The sequence below is a fragment of the Cherax quadricarinatus genome, chromosome 2 (genome assembly GCF_038502225.1).
Source record: "Cherax quadricarinatus isolate ZL_2023a chromosome 2, ASM3850222v1, whole genome shotgun sequence".
Lineage (NCBI taxonomy): Eukaryota > Metazoa > Arthropoda > Malacostraca > Decapoda > Parastacidae > Cherax > Cherax quadricarinatus.
This window is the reverse complement of record NC_091293.1, coordinates 22,151,393-22,169,838: the sequence shown is the minus strand read 5'-3', so window position 1 is coordinate 22,169,838 and position 18,446 is coordinate 22,151,393. Positions and strand designations below refer to the sequence as shown.

The 18,446-nt window shown below is 39.9% G+C and overlaps 1 protein-coding gene across 2 annotated transcripts in view; it reads left to right on the top strand.

The window, feature by feature from the left end:
- The window catches only part of LOC128693591 (myb-like protein X), a 239,416-nt gene that overhangs the window by 151,388 nt on the left and 69,582 nt on the right, over nt 1-18,446 (top strand). For both annotated transcript variants that reach the window (XM_053783391.2, XM_070087622.1), the window contains exons 10-11: nt 15,895-16,037; nt 16,244-16,525. In XM_053783391.2, the coding sequence (XP_053639366.2) occupies nt 15,895-16,037; nt 16,244-16,525 (425 nt within the window). The remainder of the gene's footprint in view (nt 1-15,894; nt 16,038-16,243; nt 16,526-18,446) is intronic.

Sequence of the window (18,446 nt, the reverse complement as noted above, 5' to 3'; positions counted from 1 at the left end):
CTAATGCATAAATTGTGCCCAGATAGCTTACATTGTGTTGATGCATTTCCGTAAGTTTTCCTTCAAATTTTGTTCTTTTTGGTGTTATTACTTTCAGAATAAGATTCTGTACCGTTTGAAAGATTTTTTTTTAAAGTGGACACTGGGAGCAATGTTAATTTTTGGGGTTTGGACATTGAAAGATTAACAACATATGTTTGTCTATGTATATCTACTTATCCACTTCCAAGGACAGACTTAGGAAGATGTTTGAGATGTAATTTTTTCATGCTCTTCCAGCAGTTTCTAGAGTTGAGATAACTTTGTTAAGCCCTCTTCAATCTCCTGAAGACCTGTATCTATTGGAATAATTACTCTGTTATAATCACAGTTCTCAAAAAACTTCCCATTAGACTTGTGAGCAGGTGCTGATTACTAAAGGCTTTCTGCCACTATACTTCATATACCTTTTTGATGTACAAATATGCACCTTTTCTAACACACCAGCCATCTTACACTAAGGTAAAGTGACCCAAAGAAAGAGGAAACAAATTCACTGTCATTCATTCAGTTGAAAAATATTAATTGAATGAATGATCGTGTGTGTGTCCTCATTTTTCTGGTCAGCCTACCTTAGTGGGACATAGCTGGTGTGTTAAAAACAAACAAAAATACTGCATATGATATATGACATGAAAAAGGTATATTCACTGTATGTAGAAACCAACTTATACACTCCTTTTTTTAAGGGTGGTTTGTAATGGGTAATAATACAAATAATAATATTATTGTTGGCCCAATGGTAATGGTAAAAAAAAAAAAAAAACAGATAACCTAGGCAGAAGCATGTGTGTACACAGCCAATAGTTGCTGTATTTTCTCTTGCACCCAAGCACCAGTTGGAAGTTTTGAGTACTCTGTTGTCTTGCATTTAAGATGTAGCACCGACAAAAGAATTGGTAAATAGAAAAAGACATTTTTTGATCTCTCAACACTTCACTGAATGTCTTAATTCATGAAGGACTTGTAGGAATATACAGGGCAGGGAAGATTAGCTCCAATTTTTAGTCCCATTTCTCAGTGTTTGACCAACTGATGGAACTGAGCCCTGTCATATTTAATTTTGAGCCCCCAGTATGGAGTTGGCTTCCACAGTGTCACTGCTCAGTATATTTCACCTGTTTACTGATCTTACATTGAGGAAATACAGTGGACCGTCCCTTTTTGTTGATCTCTGTTATCGCAGATTTCCGTTTTCGCCGACTTTTTTCGTCAAAATATTGGTTCGTTTTTTGTTGATTTCCTCCATTTTCGCCGATGATACGGAACCTGTCCAGTGCCCAGTGCACAGACAGGCAGTGTTGTGTTGTTTCTAGGTGAGTGAACGTATCTTGCAAGGTCATATGAAACATTTCGTAATAATCCATTGTTTTTGGCACTTGTTTATTGTGTGTGACTGCTAAATAAACCACCATGCGCCCAAAGACAGCTCCTAGCGCCAGTCCTTTGGCAAAGAAAGTGAGAAACACAATACAATTTAAGAAAGAAATCATAGCAAAGTACCAAAGTGGAGGAGGAAGAGATAGGGGAGAATGTGCCTTCTTCAGTGCTTCTGTGATATGTATGATATTAAAGAAGCATGAGTCGATAAAGGCTATAGTGCCAGCCAGTGATAAAGTGTAGCATTAACAGTGTAGCAAGTAAGTTAAGTGATTAATTGATAGAAAATGGACAGCACGAACCTAACTCCTCCAATGTTGGAGTTATATAGGGCTGCTGGCAACACCGCTGCCTCTGCTGCTGCCTTCACTACCACTATGTACGACTTATGCTTTCAGTGGCCTTTATACCCCCAACAACAACAGAACATCACTCTTGACATACATAATGACTTGTTTTATTCATTCTAGAGTATATGTCATGTTTCTATGTTATTAATATTGTGTATTATATCATATTAGTTGAATTGTGATAGATAAATAAGCTGTAGAGCTGATATTAGTGTCATATTGAAGCATATTGTCCTGTCTCCAACAATAAACTCGCCTCCCTCTCCCCTCCACCCCGTCTACCATACACCAATAAGAGTCTTCAAAAGTAAAGGTAAGTGTGATGTTAAATGTTCATTTATACATTCTTTTATGCATGTAAATCTATATTTAAGCTAGAGAAGTGGTCCCAGATAAGGATTTGGTACCTAGAGTCCTTATGGAGGGGGATTCCCCTTCCAAACAGTAACTTCTCTTCCCTCTCTCCTCCTCCCTGTCTTCCATTCATCAACAACAGCCATCAATAAAGGTAACTGTCATGTTGAATGTTCATTCTTTTGTGCATGTAAATCTGTCTTTAAGGTAAAAAAATTTTTTATTTTTTTGTTAATACTTTCTTATGGGGGAAAATGGTTTCCATTTTCGCTGATTTCTGTTTTTGCCGATTTCCGTTTTTGCCGATCGCTTTGGAACAGATTAAACACAAAAGCCGAGGGTCCACTGTAGTTCCTAATATACAAATAACCTGTACATAGGAGATAGAAACTTACAACGACGTATATAGTCCAAGTCGGACCGAAACTTCATCATAAGCTCCTCTCTCCTATGTGCGGGTTATTTGTGTATTGATCCAGTCACAGTATTGTGCTTTTTTCTTTAGTTCCTAATATCCCTGTGGCTTATTTGGGTGTGCAATTTCCTTCTTCTTCTTCTTCTTCTTCTTCTTCTTCTTCTTCTTCTTCTTCTGTTGGGGTTTCAGGGCCACTGACAGCATACGCCGTATCGAGCCCGGCCGTCCAGTGCTAGGAGAGGGAATATCGACCAAAGTGGAAGAATGTCTTGACTAATATCATATGTCTCTGATACGTCCTGAAGCCAGCAGGAAGGAGCAGGTGCAAGCCAATATCTCCTGACGGTCCAGAGGGCCTCCCCGTTGAGGAGGACAGGTAGAGTGAAAGTGTGCACCCCAAGTGTGCGCAAGGCCGCACGGAGAGTAGTCTGTGCAGAGTGATAACGTGGGCACCACAGTAGGAAGTGTTCCACTGTCTCAGGCTGTGAGGGACACCTCTGGCAGTATGGAGAGTCCGTCATCCGAAGGCGATATAGATGAGCCGCCAGTCGCGAGTGCCCGACTCGAAGGCGAGTCAGTACAACATCCACCAAGCGGTTGGGATGGCGAGCCCAAGGACAGGGGCCATTAAAAGTTCGGACAGAGCCCAACGCCGAAGAAGAGAGGGAGTGTGCAAGGCCCTCTTGCCACTGATGACGGATTCCCTTCCAGACAGCCCTTGTGAAATCACTATGGCCCAGGGCAAGAGGGGTAACAGTAGGAAGTGTGTGAGTGAGGGAGGCCGCCCAATCTGCCACTTCATTTCCTCAGATTCCAACATGGGTGGGAACCCACTGAAGGGAGATGCTCCAACCTGGGCTCTGCAAGAAGTGCAGGAGGAGAGATTGTGTCTGACGAACAAGGACGCGCAGTGATCGTGGACGGGCAGAGCACAAAAGTGCCAGGAAAGATTGGGAATCAGAGAAGAGGACCAGTGGTTGTGGGAGAATGTGATCTAGGACAAAAGCCAGAGCCTGGTGAATGGCAAAGAGCTCCCCTGCCAGAACAAAATGAGCAGGGTCCAATCGCCACGTTTGACACAGGGAGAGATTAGCGAAGAAGGTCGCAGATGATGTAGAAGGGGGGGAGGATCGTGCCGAGCCATCCGTGTAGACGGAGAATGGAGAGCCATATGTAACAGAGCGAAACTCTTCAAACAGAAATGCAACTAACTTTCCTAAATTTCCTGTCATTTTCCTCCATTCTTGTTTCATTTCTTGACCCTTTGAGGGTCCGTCACATAATTCTATGGCTTTGAAGCCTGAGTCCAAGCCATAGTTCTACACTATGAGCTCAGCAGTTAATATGGGCCTAGATATAAGAGAACGGATCTGTGTGGTAAGTGTGTACCATATAAAACAAATCCTGCAGCAAGCATTGCATGAAAAAAAGAAACTGTGACCACTTTTTTGGATTAAAACAGTGACTTTGCAGTGTATTTTAGTATGGTTTATATGGCCGTATTTACAGTTTTTTGGTCTCATTTGATAGAATGCAAGATATTTTACAGAAATCAAGATGATTTTGATATGTTTTAGTACTGAGAATAGCTTGAAATTGAGCTCAAAGTAGCCAATTTTCAAGAGTAAACAAGTGACGTCATGCGTCCAATACACATCAACTGGTGGGTCTAATGTATATTCACAAATACGCTGATATTATTTATACAATTATTACTCTATTACATAACAGTAAATCTTCTATTTTTTGGTGTGAACAAAAATTCTTTATGTGAATTTAAGGTCAAAATGGAATTCATCTGTAAAACCTGGAAATGTAACTAATAAATAGAGGAAATGCTATTTTAGTGCCAGGAATGCCTGGATTGTTTATTCTGGACCCTACTTTGAAATTGGAATACGGTAGACCCACGGATATCATAGTCATTGGATTTTGTAATGTATTCGGAAATCGTAACGTTTTTTCATCAAAATATTGGCTCGGTGATCGTCATTGAGCTCGGTAATAGTCATTCGTCCTGAACGTGTCCGCATGGCAACAGTGGCCTGACATTCAGTGTGCCATTGTTTATCAGCCAGTGAGCACGATCCCACGCGTTCATACGATACATTTCATATTTTATTATATTATTATTAACACACTGGCCGATTCCCACCAAGGCAGGGTGGCCCGAAAAAGAAAAACTTAACCATCATTCACTCCATCGCTGTCTTGCCAGAAGGGTGCTTTACACTACAGTTTTTAAACTGCAACATTAACACCCCTCCTTCAGAGTGCAGACACTGTATTTCCCATCTCCAGGACTCAAGTCTGGCCTACCGGTTTCCCTGAATCCCTTCATCAATGTTACTTTGCTCACACTCCAACAGCATGTCAAGTATTAAAAACCATTTGTCTCCATTCACTCCTATCAAACACGCTCACGCATGCCCGCTGGAAGTCCAAGCCCCTCGCACACAAAACCTCCTTTACCCCCTCCCTCCAACCTTTCCTAGGCCGACCCCTACCCCGCCTTCCTTCCACTACAGACTGATACACTCTTGAAGTCATTCTGTTTCGCTCCATTCTCTCTACATGTCCGAACCACCTCAACAACCCTTCCTCAGCCCTCTGGACAACAGTTTTGGCAATCCCGCACCTCCTCCTAACTTCCAAACTATGAATTCTCTGCATTATATTCACACCACAGATTGCCCTCAGACATGACATCTCCACTGCCTCCAGCCTTCTCCTCGCTGCAACATTCCTCACCCATGCTTCACCCATACAGGAGCGTTGGTAAAACTATACTCTCATACATTCCCTACTTTGCTTCCAAGGACAAAGTTCTTGGTCTCCACAGACTCCTAAGTGGACCGCTCACCCTTTTCCCCTCATCAATTCTATGATTCACCTCATCTTTCATAGACCCATCCACTGACACATCCACTCCCAAATATCTGAATACATTCACCTCTTCCATACTCTCTCCCTCCAATCGGATATCTAATCTTTCATCACCTAATCTTTTTGTTATCCTCATAACCTTACTCTTTCCTGTATTCACTTTCAATTTTCTTCTTTTACACACCTTACCAAATTCATCCACCAACCTCTGCAACTTCTCTTCAGAATCACCCAAGAGCACAGTGTCATCAGCAAACAGCAACTGTGACAACTCCCACTTTATGTGTGATTCTTTATCTTTTAACTCCATACCTCTTGCCAAGACCCTCGAATTTACTTCTCTTACAACCCCATCTATAAATATATTGAACAACCACGGTGACATCACACATCCTTGTCCAAGGCCTACTTTTACTGGGAAATAATCTCCCTCTTTCCTACACACACTAACTTGAGCCTCACTATCCTTGTAAAAACTCTTCACTGCTTTGAGTAACCTACCTCCTATACCATACATCTGCAACATCTGCCACATTGCTTCCCCCCCTATCCACCCTGTCATATGCCTTTTCCAAATCCATAAATGCCACAAAAACCTCTTTAGCCTTATCTAAATACTGTTCACTTATATGTTTCACTGTAAACACCTGGTCCACACACCCCCTACCTTTACTAAAGCCTCCTTGTTCATCTGCTATCCTATTCTCTGTCTTACTCTTAATTCTTTCAATAGTAACTCTACCATACACTTTACCAGGTATACTCAACAGACTTCTTTCTTTCAACACACCGGCCATATCCCACCGAGGCGGGGTGGCCCAAAAGGAAAAACGAAAGCTTCTCCTTTTACATTTAGAAATATATACAGGAGAAGGGGTTACTAGCCCCTTGCTCCCGGCATTTTAGTTGCCTCTTACAACACGCATGGCTTACGGAGAAAGAATTCTGTTCCACTTCCCTATGGAGCCCTATGGAGAACTCAACAGACTTATCCCCCTATAATTTTTGCACTCTCTTTTGTCCCCTTTGCCTTTATACAGAGGAACTATGCATGCTCTCTGCCAGTCACTAGGTACCTTACCTTCTTCCATACATTTATTAAATAATAGCACCAACCACTCCAAAACTATATCCCCACCTGCTTTTAACATTTCTATCTTTATCCCATCAATCCCAGTTGCCTTACCCCCTTTCATTCTACCTACTGCCTCACGAACTTCCCCCACACTCACAACTGGCTCTTCCTCACTCCTACAAGATGTTATTCCTCCTTGCCCTATACACGAAATCACAGCTTCCCTATCTTCATCAACATTCAGCAATTACTCAAAATATTCCCTCGATCTTCCTAATACCTCTAACTCTCCATTTAATAACTCTCCTCTCCTATTTTTAACTGACAAATCCATTTGTTCTCTAGGCTTCCTTAACTTGTTAATCTCACTCCAGTACTTTTTCTTATTTTCAACAAAATTTGTTGATAACATCTCACCCACTCTCTCATTTGGTCTCTTTTTACATTGCTTCACCACTCTCTTAACCTCTCTCTCTTTCTCCATATACTCTTCCCTCCTTGCATCACTTCTACTTTGTAAAAACTTCTCATATGCTAACTTTTTCTCCCTTACTACTCTCTTTACATCATCATTCCACCAATCACTCCTCTTCCCTCCCGCACCCACCTTCCTGTAACCACAAGCTTCTGCTGAACACTAACACTACATTTTTAAACCTACCCCATACCTCTTCAACCCCATTGTCTATGCTCTCATTAGCCCATCTATCCTCCAATAGTTGTTTATATCTTACTCGAACTGCCTCCTCTTTTAGTTTATAAACCTTCACCTCTCTCTTACCTGATGCTTCTATTCTCCTTGTATCCCATCTACCTTTTACTCTCAGTGTAGCTACAACTTAAAAGTGATCTGATATATCTGTGGCCCCTCTATAAACATGTACATCCTGAAGTCTACTCAACAGTCTTTTATCCACCAATACATAATCCAACAAACTACTGTCATTTTGCCCTACATCATATCTTGTATACTTATTTATCCTCTTTTTCTTAAAATATATATTACCTATAACTAAACCCCTTTGTATACAAAGTTCAATCAAAGGGCTCCCATTATCATTTACACCTGACATCCCAAACTTACCTACCACACCCTCTCTAAAAGTTTCTCCTACTTTAGCATTCAGGTCCCCTACCACAATTACTCTCTCACTTGGTTCAAAGGTTCCTATACATTCACTTAACATCTCCCAAAATCTCTCTCTCTCCTCTACACTCCTCTCTTCTCCAGGTGCATACGCACTTATTATGACCCACTTTTTGCATCCAACCTTTACTTTAATCCACATAATCCTTGAATTTACACATTCATATTCTCTTTTCTCCTTCCATAACTGATCCTTCAACATTATTGCTACCCCTTCCTTAGCTCTAACTCTCTCAGATACTCCAGATTTAATCCCATTTATTTCTCCCCACCGAAACTCCCCCTACCCCCTTCAGCTTTGGTTCACTTAGGGCCAGGACATCCAACTTCTTTTCATTCATAACATCAGCAATCATCTGTTTCTTGTCATCCGCACTACATCCACACACATTCAAGCATCCCAGTTTTATAAAGTTTTTCTTCTTCTCTTTTTTAGTAAATGTCTACAGGAGAAGGGGTTACTAGCCTATTGCTCCCGGCATTTTAGTTGCCTTATACGACACACATGGCTTACGGAGGAAAGATTCTTTTCCACTTCCCCATGGACAATAGAAGAAATAAAGAAGAACAAGAGTTATTTAGAAAAAGGAGAAAAAAACTAGATGTATGCATATATGCTTGCATGTGCATGTCTGTGAAGTGTGACCAAACTGTAAGTAGGAGTAGCAAGATATCCCTGTTATCTAGAGTGTTTATGAGACAGAAAAAGACAACAGCAATCCTACCATCTTGTAAAACAGTTACAGGTTTCTGTTTCACAGTCATCTGGCAGGACGATAGTATACTTCCCTGGGTGGTTGCTGTCTACCAACCTACTACCTACATTATTATTCCATTCTTTTTAGTGCTTGCAATTGCTAAATAAACCAGCATGGGCCCAAAGAAAGTTCCTAGTGCCAGCCAGCTCTTTGGTAAAGGGCTGAGAGAGAGGGGAGAATGTGCCTTATTCAGTGATTCTGCGATATGTACGATACTAAAGCAGTAGGAGTTGATAAAGGCTATAGTGCCAGCCAGCGATAAAGTGTAGCATTAACAGCGTAGCAAGTAAGTTAAGCGATTAATCAACAGTAAAAGGACAGCACGAAACTGACTCCTCCAGTGTTGTTGGAGGTATATAGGGCTACTGACTAACACTGCCACCTCTGCTGCCGCCATCACCACCACTATGTAAGGCTTATCTTTCAGTGGCCCTTATACACCCAACAACAAACAACACAACAACATTCATCACATACGTAATGACATATTTTATTCATTCTAGAGTACATATCATGTTTCTGTGTTAATAATATTGTTTATTATATCATATTAGATGAATTGTGCTAGATAAATAAGCTGGATGGGTCTATGAAAGATGAGGTGAATCATAGAATTGATGAGGGGAAAAAGGTGAGCGGTGCACTTAGGAGTCTGTGGAGACAAAGAACTTTGTCCTTGGAGGCAAAGAGGGAATATATGAGAGTATAGTTTTACCAACGCTCTTATATGGGTGTGAAGCATGGGTGATGAATGTTGCAGCGAGGAGAAGGCTGTGAGCACGATCCCACACGTTCATACGATACATTTCGTATTATTCCATTCTTTTTAGTTCTTGCAACTGCTAAATAAACCAGCATGGGCCCAAAGAAAGTTGGTCCTAGTTGCATTAAAAAACAAAGAAGGGAAGCAACCCTGGAAAAGTACTTGGTACCTGAAGTCTTTATGGAAGGGGATTCCCCTTCCAAACAGTAGTTTCTCCATCCTCTCCTCTCGTCCCATCTTTAGTACACTAAGAAGAGTCTTCAATAAGGTAAGTGTTATGTTATTATTGTTTTATTCTTCATGTCTCGTTGTTTTCTGTGTACGCAAATGTATATTTCATGTAAAAAAAATTCTTTTTTTTTTTTTTAATACTTTTGGGAGTTTGGAACGAATTAATTGGATTCACATTATTTCATATGGGGAAAATGAATTCGGAAATCGTCAGATTCAGCTTTAGTCACACTCTCTGGAACGGATTAACTACAATAACCGAGGGGCCACTGTATTTTGAACTTTGTGTGAAATTAGACGAATTACCAATTTCTGATCGTTATTTGGTAGTTGAAATAGTTGATTGGGCAGTTTCTTGTGCTCAATCGATAGCCAATTCGGCCAAATTCTTAGTGAAATAGCTAAGAATTTGGTCGACTGGAATGATATAATTGGCCTAAAATAGGAGTCAAAGTGAGCAAAATCGTCGATACATAAATATTACTGATGCAGTAAATTTTGCCATGGTATAATTTTGTCAGTTTTCCATCAAATTTTCTACTTTTTGTTTTATTACCTTCAGAAAAAGATTCTCTGCCATTTCATAAGAAAAAAAAAATTTTTGAAAATTCTTGGGCCATGTGGACAAGGCGTAGAACTTCAGCTTGGACCCTTAGCCCTTAAACAGTCGAAACGTATGTATACGTTCTCTTGCACAGCGCCCCAGACGATATATACGTTTCATTTTTCATTCATTCAAAATTGGCGCAATAGGCCTGAGTCGCCTAGACATGAGAGAATGGGTGTGCGCACTCAGTGTGTGCCGTATGAAAAAAATCAGAGACGCCTGAGTACCACATGGTAGGTCCAGTTACATTCAGCTCCATCTCGGGTCAGCATCATGGCACATCCTCGTGATTCACTCACGCCTCGTCGTATTAACACTACTATTCGACGAAAGTGATATAGATTGTGAGTTTAGTGGATTTGACACTAATGGGGCCAGTAATATTCAAGGAATTAGTGAAAATGTCGATGATAACCCAGATGACCCTCAGCCCATCACCTCTTGGGTAGCCACACCTGTCCTTGGGCCAAGCACCTCTGGGGTAGCCAGTGTGGCCACACAAGACCCTGGGCCAAGCACTTCTGGGGTGGCGAGTGTTGCCCATAGGCGACTTCGCAAGAGGAAACTATCTTTTTTCTGGTGTTTTAGTGATAATGAAAGTGATGTAAGTGACGAGATTGATTTTATGCCATTCGATGATTCATCTAGCGATAGTGAAGTTCATTATTCACCAGTGAAGTGTAGTTTTAGGCGTCGTCGTCTATGTTCAGGCAGTGTGCCATAAGCAATCCCCAAGGGTCGTGGCAGGTCACGATCCAAAACCCCGGCCACTGATAGTGAAAGTGATCATGAAGGCAAGTATGCGGGGACAGAGGAAGTAGTGGTGGGTGGCACGGTGCCTAGACCACATGGCACGGTGGGTGGACAGACAAAGGACCACCCGGCATCCCCTCAGCCATGTGCTGCCTCCACTCCTGTCCCTCCTCCTGTTTTCCCTCGCCTCATGCCACAGGTCCACCCTGCACCATGTGATCATGAGTGGAACTGTACACAAAGTATATTCGTGCCACAGCTTTGTGATTTTGATGCAAGTGGAAGTGGTATCCAGCCAGGATGTCCCCTAACAAATGAGTCTACAGAGTTAGACTATTTCCAGTTGTACTTTGAGGAGCCTATAATGAACTTGATAGTGACCCAGACAAACAGTTATTACCGATATGTCATGGACAACACAGCAGAGGTTATAGAATCGTCACGCTGCACAGGTAGAAAGACACAACAGTGGTTGAAATGTATTTATTCCTTGCCACTGTCATGCTTATGCTACATATCTATAAGAACAATATACGTAATTACTGGTCCATAGTCCACTTCATCAGTACTCCAGTTTTCCGTGACCTCCTTCCCTGCAACAGATTCACTCTGTTGCTACGAATGTTGCACTTCTCAGACAGAAATATGCCAAACAGAAATGACCTTCTATACAAAATCCGGGAAGTGTTTATGTATTTGAAGCAGAAATTCAGTGTATACTTTTATCCCTTCAAGAACATTGTTGTTGATGAGTCCTTGATTCTGTTCAAGGGACGCCTGTCTTTCAAGCAGTATATACCGAGCAAACGCAATCACTTTAATATAAAACTGTTTGTTATGTGTGACTGTGAGAGTGGTCTTGTGTTGGATGTTATTGTATACACTGGGAGAAACACACTCGATGATGACAGATGGATGTTGGGCATTTCCTGTGATGTTGTTCACAGGATGATGGAACCATACCTTGGCAAGGTCCATACATTGTACACAGACAACTGGTATACAAGCCCTATGCTTGCTGATTTCCTACGTGTGAACAATACTGATATATGTGGAACAGTGAGAAGGAATAGAAAACATATGCCAAGGTTCAGTGGAGGCAGTGTTGAAGGTGCAGTGCAAGTGTTTCATGCTAATGACATCATGGTACTGACATGGCATGACAAACGGGACGTGACATTGCTGTCAGCCATCCACAGAAACGAGATGGTACAGACAGACAGACTGAGCAGGTTCAAAAATGAACCTATTGTAAAACCAGCTGCTGTCGTGGACTATACATACAATATGCGACTAGTTGACAAGTGTGACATGATGATAGGGTTTGTTGACTGTGTATGTAGGAGTCGCAAGTGGTATATAAAACTGTTTTTTCACCTTGTAGACATTGCAGTGCTTAATGCATTCAATTTGTACAAAATAAAGACTGGAAAACGACAACGTTTTGCAGAATTCTCTCTGAATGTTGTCAGACAGATAGCAAGAAAGTATGGTACCACACCTGTACCTGCCCCTCAACAGCGACTTGTCCCACAACCACAGCCAGTAGGGGAAGTACCAGACCAAATCACTCCTAACTGTCACTATCTGGTACCAATACCACCTACCTCAAAGGAGAAGAATTCCCAGAAAAAGTGTGTTGTGTTCTACCACCAAAAAACAACCCCAACAGCAGAACGACACACGATTCATTTGTCACCAGTGTGGGGTGGCACTCTGTATGAATCCATGCTTCATGGAGTATCATACAATTGTGGAATTCTAGAAACATAAGTGGGACATGTAAATATTTGTATATAGTTATAGATAGTAGAATGTGATTCAGCCAGGTGTGCAAAATCACCACCAATCAGTGTGTACATGTGTGTTAATGACAATATGATGATAATTTCGTATATAATATTAGTGTATAAACAACAATTGGCATTGAAATCAAAAGATTTACTATAAAACATAATTATCATATCATGAAAACCAAGAAAATGAAAAAAAAAATGGAAGAAAACGGTAAATACGTAGAATTTCTGCAAGCGGCAGTGCTCCATGTTGCCATCAGGTGATCGCCAAGTGCCAACTTCGCGGCCTCATATCTCAGTAAGTACTGACCCCAAATTATTTTTTTTATTCCAAAACACTTAAAAAATGTGCTTTTTTTTTTTTTCATTTTTTTTTTTTCCAAAATATTCAGGGCGCTGCGCGAGAGAACGTATATACAGCAGGGCCCCACTTATACGGCAGGTTAGGTTCCAGGCTACCGCCGTAAAGCGGAAACCGCCGTAAAGTGGAACACCCTTTTTTTTCCACTTATAAATGCATACAAACACTAGATAACAAGTTTACACTAACATATTAAGTTAGCAATAGAACCAGGCATCAAAAAACAATAAAAAAGTACAATACACACATAGTGCATTCATTACTTACCTTAAAATATTTATAGTCTTAATCTAGGGTGAGACAAGTAGTATTTATTGTAAGAAATCAAGTGTGGTATGTATGGTAATCAGCCAGGCTACCTTACCAGGCCACCCCACCCACACATACTATTCTATGATATTTAAGCATCCCAGAGCGATAAAATGTATATACAGTTCACTCATTACTTACCTTAAAATATAGGGTGAGATGAGTAGTATTTATTGTAAAAAATCAAGTGTGGCATGTATGGTAATCAGCCGGGCTACCATACCAGGCCAACCCACCCACACATATATTCTATGATATTTAAGCATCCCAGAGCGATAAAATGTATATACAGTTCACTCATTACTTACCTTAAAATATTTGTAGTCTTAATGTAGGGTCAGGAGTAAGTAAATGAGATAAAACGAATAAATGAGAGAGAGAAAGAATGACTACATGAGAGAGGACAGGCGCAGAGTTATGTAAACAAACCAGGCGAAGGTAAGTTTTGTAAACAAACGAAGTGTACACGTCTGGTTTGTGTACAAGTTACATTGTGTACAGGTTGTCTCTACATTGATACGGTAGAATTAATAAAGAAGAACACTCCCATTCTCATGTAACATCATTTTGAGAAGAAATGAAACTGAGTGAAGGCAATGGAAATAAGTCACACTGACTTTTTTGGGTTATCCTAGGTTCTCTACACATATGTTGTTATGTATGATAATCTATGTAACTGTATTTGTGTATACCTGAATAAACTTACATACATACGAAAGGAATAATTTTCTACAGTTACCCCCAGTAACACATTTTCTCTCATGTTAGATTAGAGAAAATGTTATTCTTGCCGTCACTTGTACAAGTTATCTGGCTCCCACATCTTATATTTATGTTTATTTATTCTATTGTGGGGTGTATTTATCATCTTTTTATGTTATGTATCGTGTTTATTATATAATTTTGATTAATGAAAATGTGTATATTAATGTAATATACGACATATAACCCTTTCAGGGTCCAAGGCCCAAATCTGGAGTCACGCACCAGTGTCCAAGAATTTTCAAAAAAAAAAATTTGTTATTTTTTTCTTATGAAATAGTAGAGAATCTTTTTGTGAAGGTAATAAAACAAAAAGTACGAAATTTGGTGGAAAATTGACGAAATTATGCTCTCATGAATTTTGATGTGTCAGCGATATTTACGAATCGGCGATTTTGCCGACTTTGACTCCCATTTTAGGCCAATTACATTATTCCAATCAACCAAATTCTTAGCTATTTCACTAGTATTACTTCTATTCTATCGATTGAGCACAAGAAATCGCCAAGTCAACTGTTTCAACTACAAAATAAAGTGATCGGAAATTGTTAATTTGGCCAATGTAACACAAAGTTTAAAATATTCCAATTTCAAAATAGGGCGCTAAACTAACATTTCCTCTGTTCATTAGTTATGTTTTGAGGCTTTACAAATAAATTCCATTTTGATTTTTTATTCACATAATGAATTTTTATTCACACCAAAAAATAGAAGATTTACTGTTATGCAATACTGTAATAATTGTATAAATATCATCACCATATTTGTGAATGTATATTAGACCCACCAGCTGACGTGTATTAGACGTGTGAGGTCGTTTGTTTACTCTTGAATATCGGCAAAAATTTAACATTTCTGCTACTTTGAGCTCAGTTTCAAGCCATTTCGAGTGCTAAAACCAATCAAAATCATCTCTATTTCTGTAATATGTCTTCCATTCTATCAAATGAGACCAAGAAATCGCAAATACAACTATAAAAATCATACGAAAAAACACTGCAAAGTTGCTGTTTTAATCGAAAAATCATGATTTCATTTTTTTTCTCTCATTATACACAGTGTGCTGCAGGATCTGTTTTATGTGGTGCACACATACCACATAGATGTATTCTCTCATATCTAGGCCCAAATGTACCACTCACAGTTTATCAGAGTGAGCTGAGCTCATGGCGTATATCTACAGTTTGGACCCTGAACGTAAAGCCGTAGATCTACGGGACGGACCCTGAAAGGGTTAATGAGACTCAGTGAGTATTGTTATTATTATTATTATCATTTCTAATATGGTGTCACTTGTGCAAGTCGTCTGCTACCACATCTCACATTTATGTTTATTTATTCTACTGTGGGGTGTATTTATCTTATTTATATGTTATGCATCGTGTTTATTATATAATTTTGAAAAAAATATCATAGATGGATTAATGAAAATGTGTATATTAACGTAATATACGACATTTAAATGACTCAATGATTATTATTATCATTACTAATATGACGTCTGTAGACATAAGACACTTACCGATTTTAATGTGTACCTGCATGCCAGCACAGTATGTAAGTTTATTTAGGTACAGGTATACATAAGTATAATTATCAGAGTATATATAAAATATGAAATAACTTTTAAAAACATTTGAAATTTTGGAGTTTCCAGACAAAATGGAGAGACTTAGTGCTTACTGAGCTCATGGAGAATGTAAACAAACAGGGTGGGGCACGGTGACCGTATTAGAAAGTCAGGTGGGGGGAGCCGTATAGCGAGTTTTGGTCATAATTTGAAATGACCGTATTAGCGGAACGCCGTAAAGTGAAACGCCGTAAAGCGGGGCCCTCCTGTATACGTTTGGACCGTTTAAGGGTTAAAGGGTTAATAAGAATGATATTTAATTTTTCCTTATTTTTCAGGTTTGAACTTCATTATAAAGAAATCTAATTACTATTGCAAGATATGTCAAAACAAAACAATGCAGTCAGCTAAAGAAGCACAAGCCCATTTTTGTTCACGTGAGCATTATGATAATTATGCTAGCTATCTTAAGAATTTAGAGGTAAGTTTATACTTTGTTGTCCATATACACTATTGATGATTTGCTTTCTGTGATAATCCTTTGGCACTATTACTTAGAAAAAAATTATTTGCATAACAATATGGGGACAGTTTAAGTTTTCAGTCACAATTTTCCCTAATTACCTTTCACATTTTGTCTTGCAGTGTAATGGTATATTTCCACTGACCTAGCATTTTTTATTTAAGGACACTAAAGAGCTTGAAAAGACAAAGCAAGAGGAGAATGGGAATGCACATGAAAATATAGTTAACGAAGAAGATAAGAACCAGCAAGAGAATAATACTATACCACAAGACAAAGAAAATCAGAGGGAAGATGCAGATGAAGATATAAGCAATGTGGACACAAATGATGTGGAAATGCTAGATAAAGAGTGTGATAAAGCCAATGTTGACTCTAGCTCAGGACCTACTAAGAAGACGCAAAAGAATGGTGATGAATATTATGGGGATATAATAGATAGACTGGTAAGTTTGTGTGTATTATTACCAGCAGACATGCATCTTTTACCCAACTGTCAACTATCTGGCTACCTTTGATATACCTTATACCTTTGAAGAGTTTCGAGAGTTTATCTACTCTGAGCCCGGCCATGGGCCAGGCTCATCCAGTGCTTGCCTGGTCAACCAGGCTGTTGCTGCTGGAGGCCCGCTGCCCCACATATCCATCACAGCCTGGTTGATCTGGCACCTGGTGAAGATACATGTACTTGTCCAGTTTCCTCTTGAAGGCTTCTACACTGGTTCCAGCAGTGTTTCTGATATCTTCTGGTAAGATGTTGAATAGTCTGGGACCCCAGATATTGATACAGTTTTCCATTTTTGTCCCCACCGCACCCCTGCTCCTCACTGGGTTTATTTTACACTTCCTCCTATATCTCTCACACCAGTATGTTGTTATGGCAATGTGCAGATTTGGGACCAAGCCCTCGAGTCCCTTCCAGGTATATATTATCATGTACCTCTCTCTCCTCCACTCCAATGAATACATGTTCAAGACTTGCAGGCATTCCCAGTTGTTTAGGTGCTTTACAGGCTCAATGTAAGCTGTAAATGATCTCTGTATTTCTTTCAGCTCAGATATTTCTCCTGCCTTGAATGGGGCCGTCATCACTGAGCAATATTCGAAGTGAGGGAGCACTAGTGATTTGAAGTGTGTCACCATCGCCATTATTTCCCTTGTTTTGAAAGTTCTCAATACCCAACCCGTCATCTTCCTGGCTGTCGTGATTTTTTTTTTTTTTTTTTTTTTTTTTTAACAAGTCGGCCGTCTCCCACCGAGGCAGGGTGACCCAAAAAGAAAGAAAATCCCTGAAAAGAAAAATACTTTCATCATCATTCAACACTTTCACCTCACTCACACATAATCACTGTTTTTGCAGAGGTGCTCAGAATACAACAGTTTAGAAGTATATAAGTATAAAAATACACAATATATCTCTTCAAACTGCCAATATCCCAAACCCCTCCTTTAAAGTGCAGGCATTGTACTTTCCATTTCCAGGACTCAAGTCCGGCTATATAAAATAACCGGTTTCCCTGAATCCCTTCACTAAATATTACCCTGCTCACCCTCCAACAGCTTGTCAGGTCACAAATACCATTCATCTCCATTCACTCCTGTCTAACACGCTCACGCACACTTGCTGGAAGTCCAAGCCCCTCGCCCACAAAACCTCCTTTACCCCATCCCTCCAACCCTTTCGAGGATGACCCCTACCTCGCCTTCCTTCCCCTACAGATTTATACGCTATCCATGTCATTCTACTTTGATCCATTCTCTCTAAATGACCAAACCACCTCAACAACCCCTCTTCAGCCCTCTGACTAATACTTACATTAACTCCACACTTTCTCCTAATTTCCACACTTCGAATTTTCTGCATAATATTTACACCACATATTGCCCTTAAACAGGACATCTCCACTGCCTCCAACTGCCTCATCGCTGCAGCATTTACAACCCAAGCTTCACACCCATATAAGTGTTGGTACCACTATACTTTCATGCATTCCCTTCCTTGCCTCCATAGATAACGAACGTTCTTTGTCTCCACGTATACCTCAACGCACAACTCGCCTTTTTTCCCTCATCCTTCATAAATCCATCCTCTGATACGTCAACTCCCAAATATCTGAAAACATTCACTTCTTCCATACTCCTCCTCCCCAATTTGATATCCAATTTTTCTTTATCTAAATCATTTGATACCCTCATCACCTTACTCTTTTCTATGTTCACTTTCAACTTTCTACCTTTATACATACTCCCAAATTTGTCCACTAACCTCTGTAATTTTTTTTAGAATCACCCATAAGCACAGTATCATCAGCAAAAAGTAACTGTGTCAATTCCCATTTTGTATTTGATTCCCCATAATTTAATCCC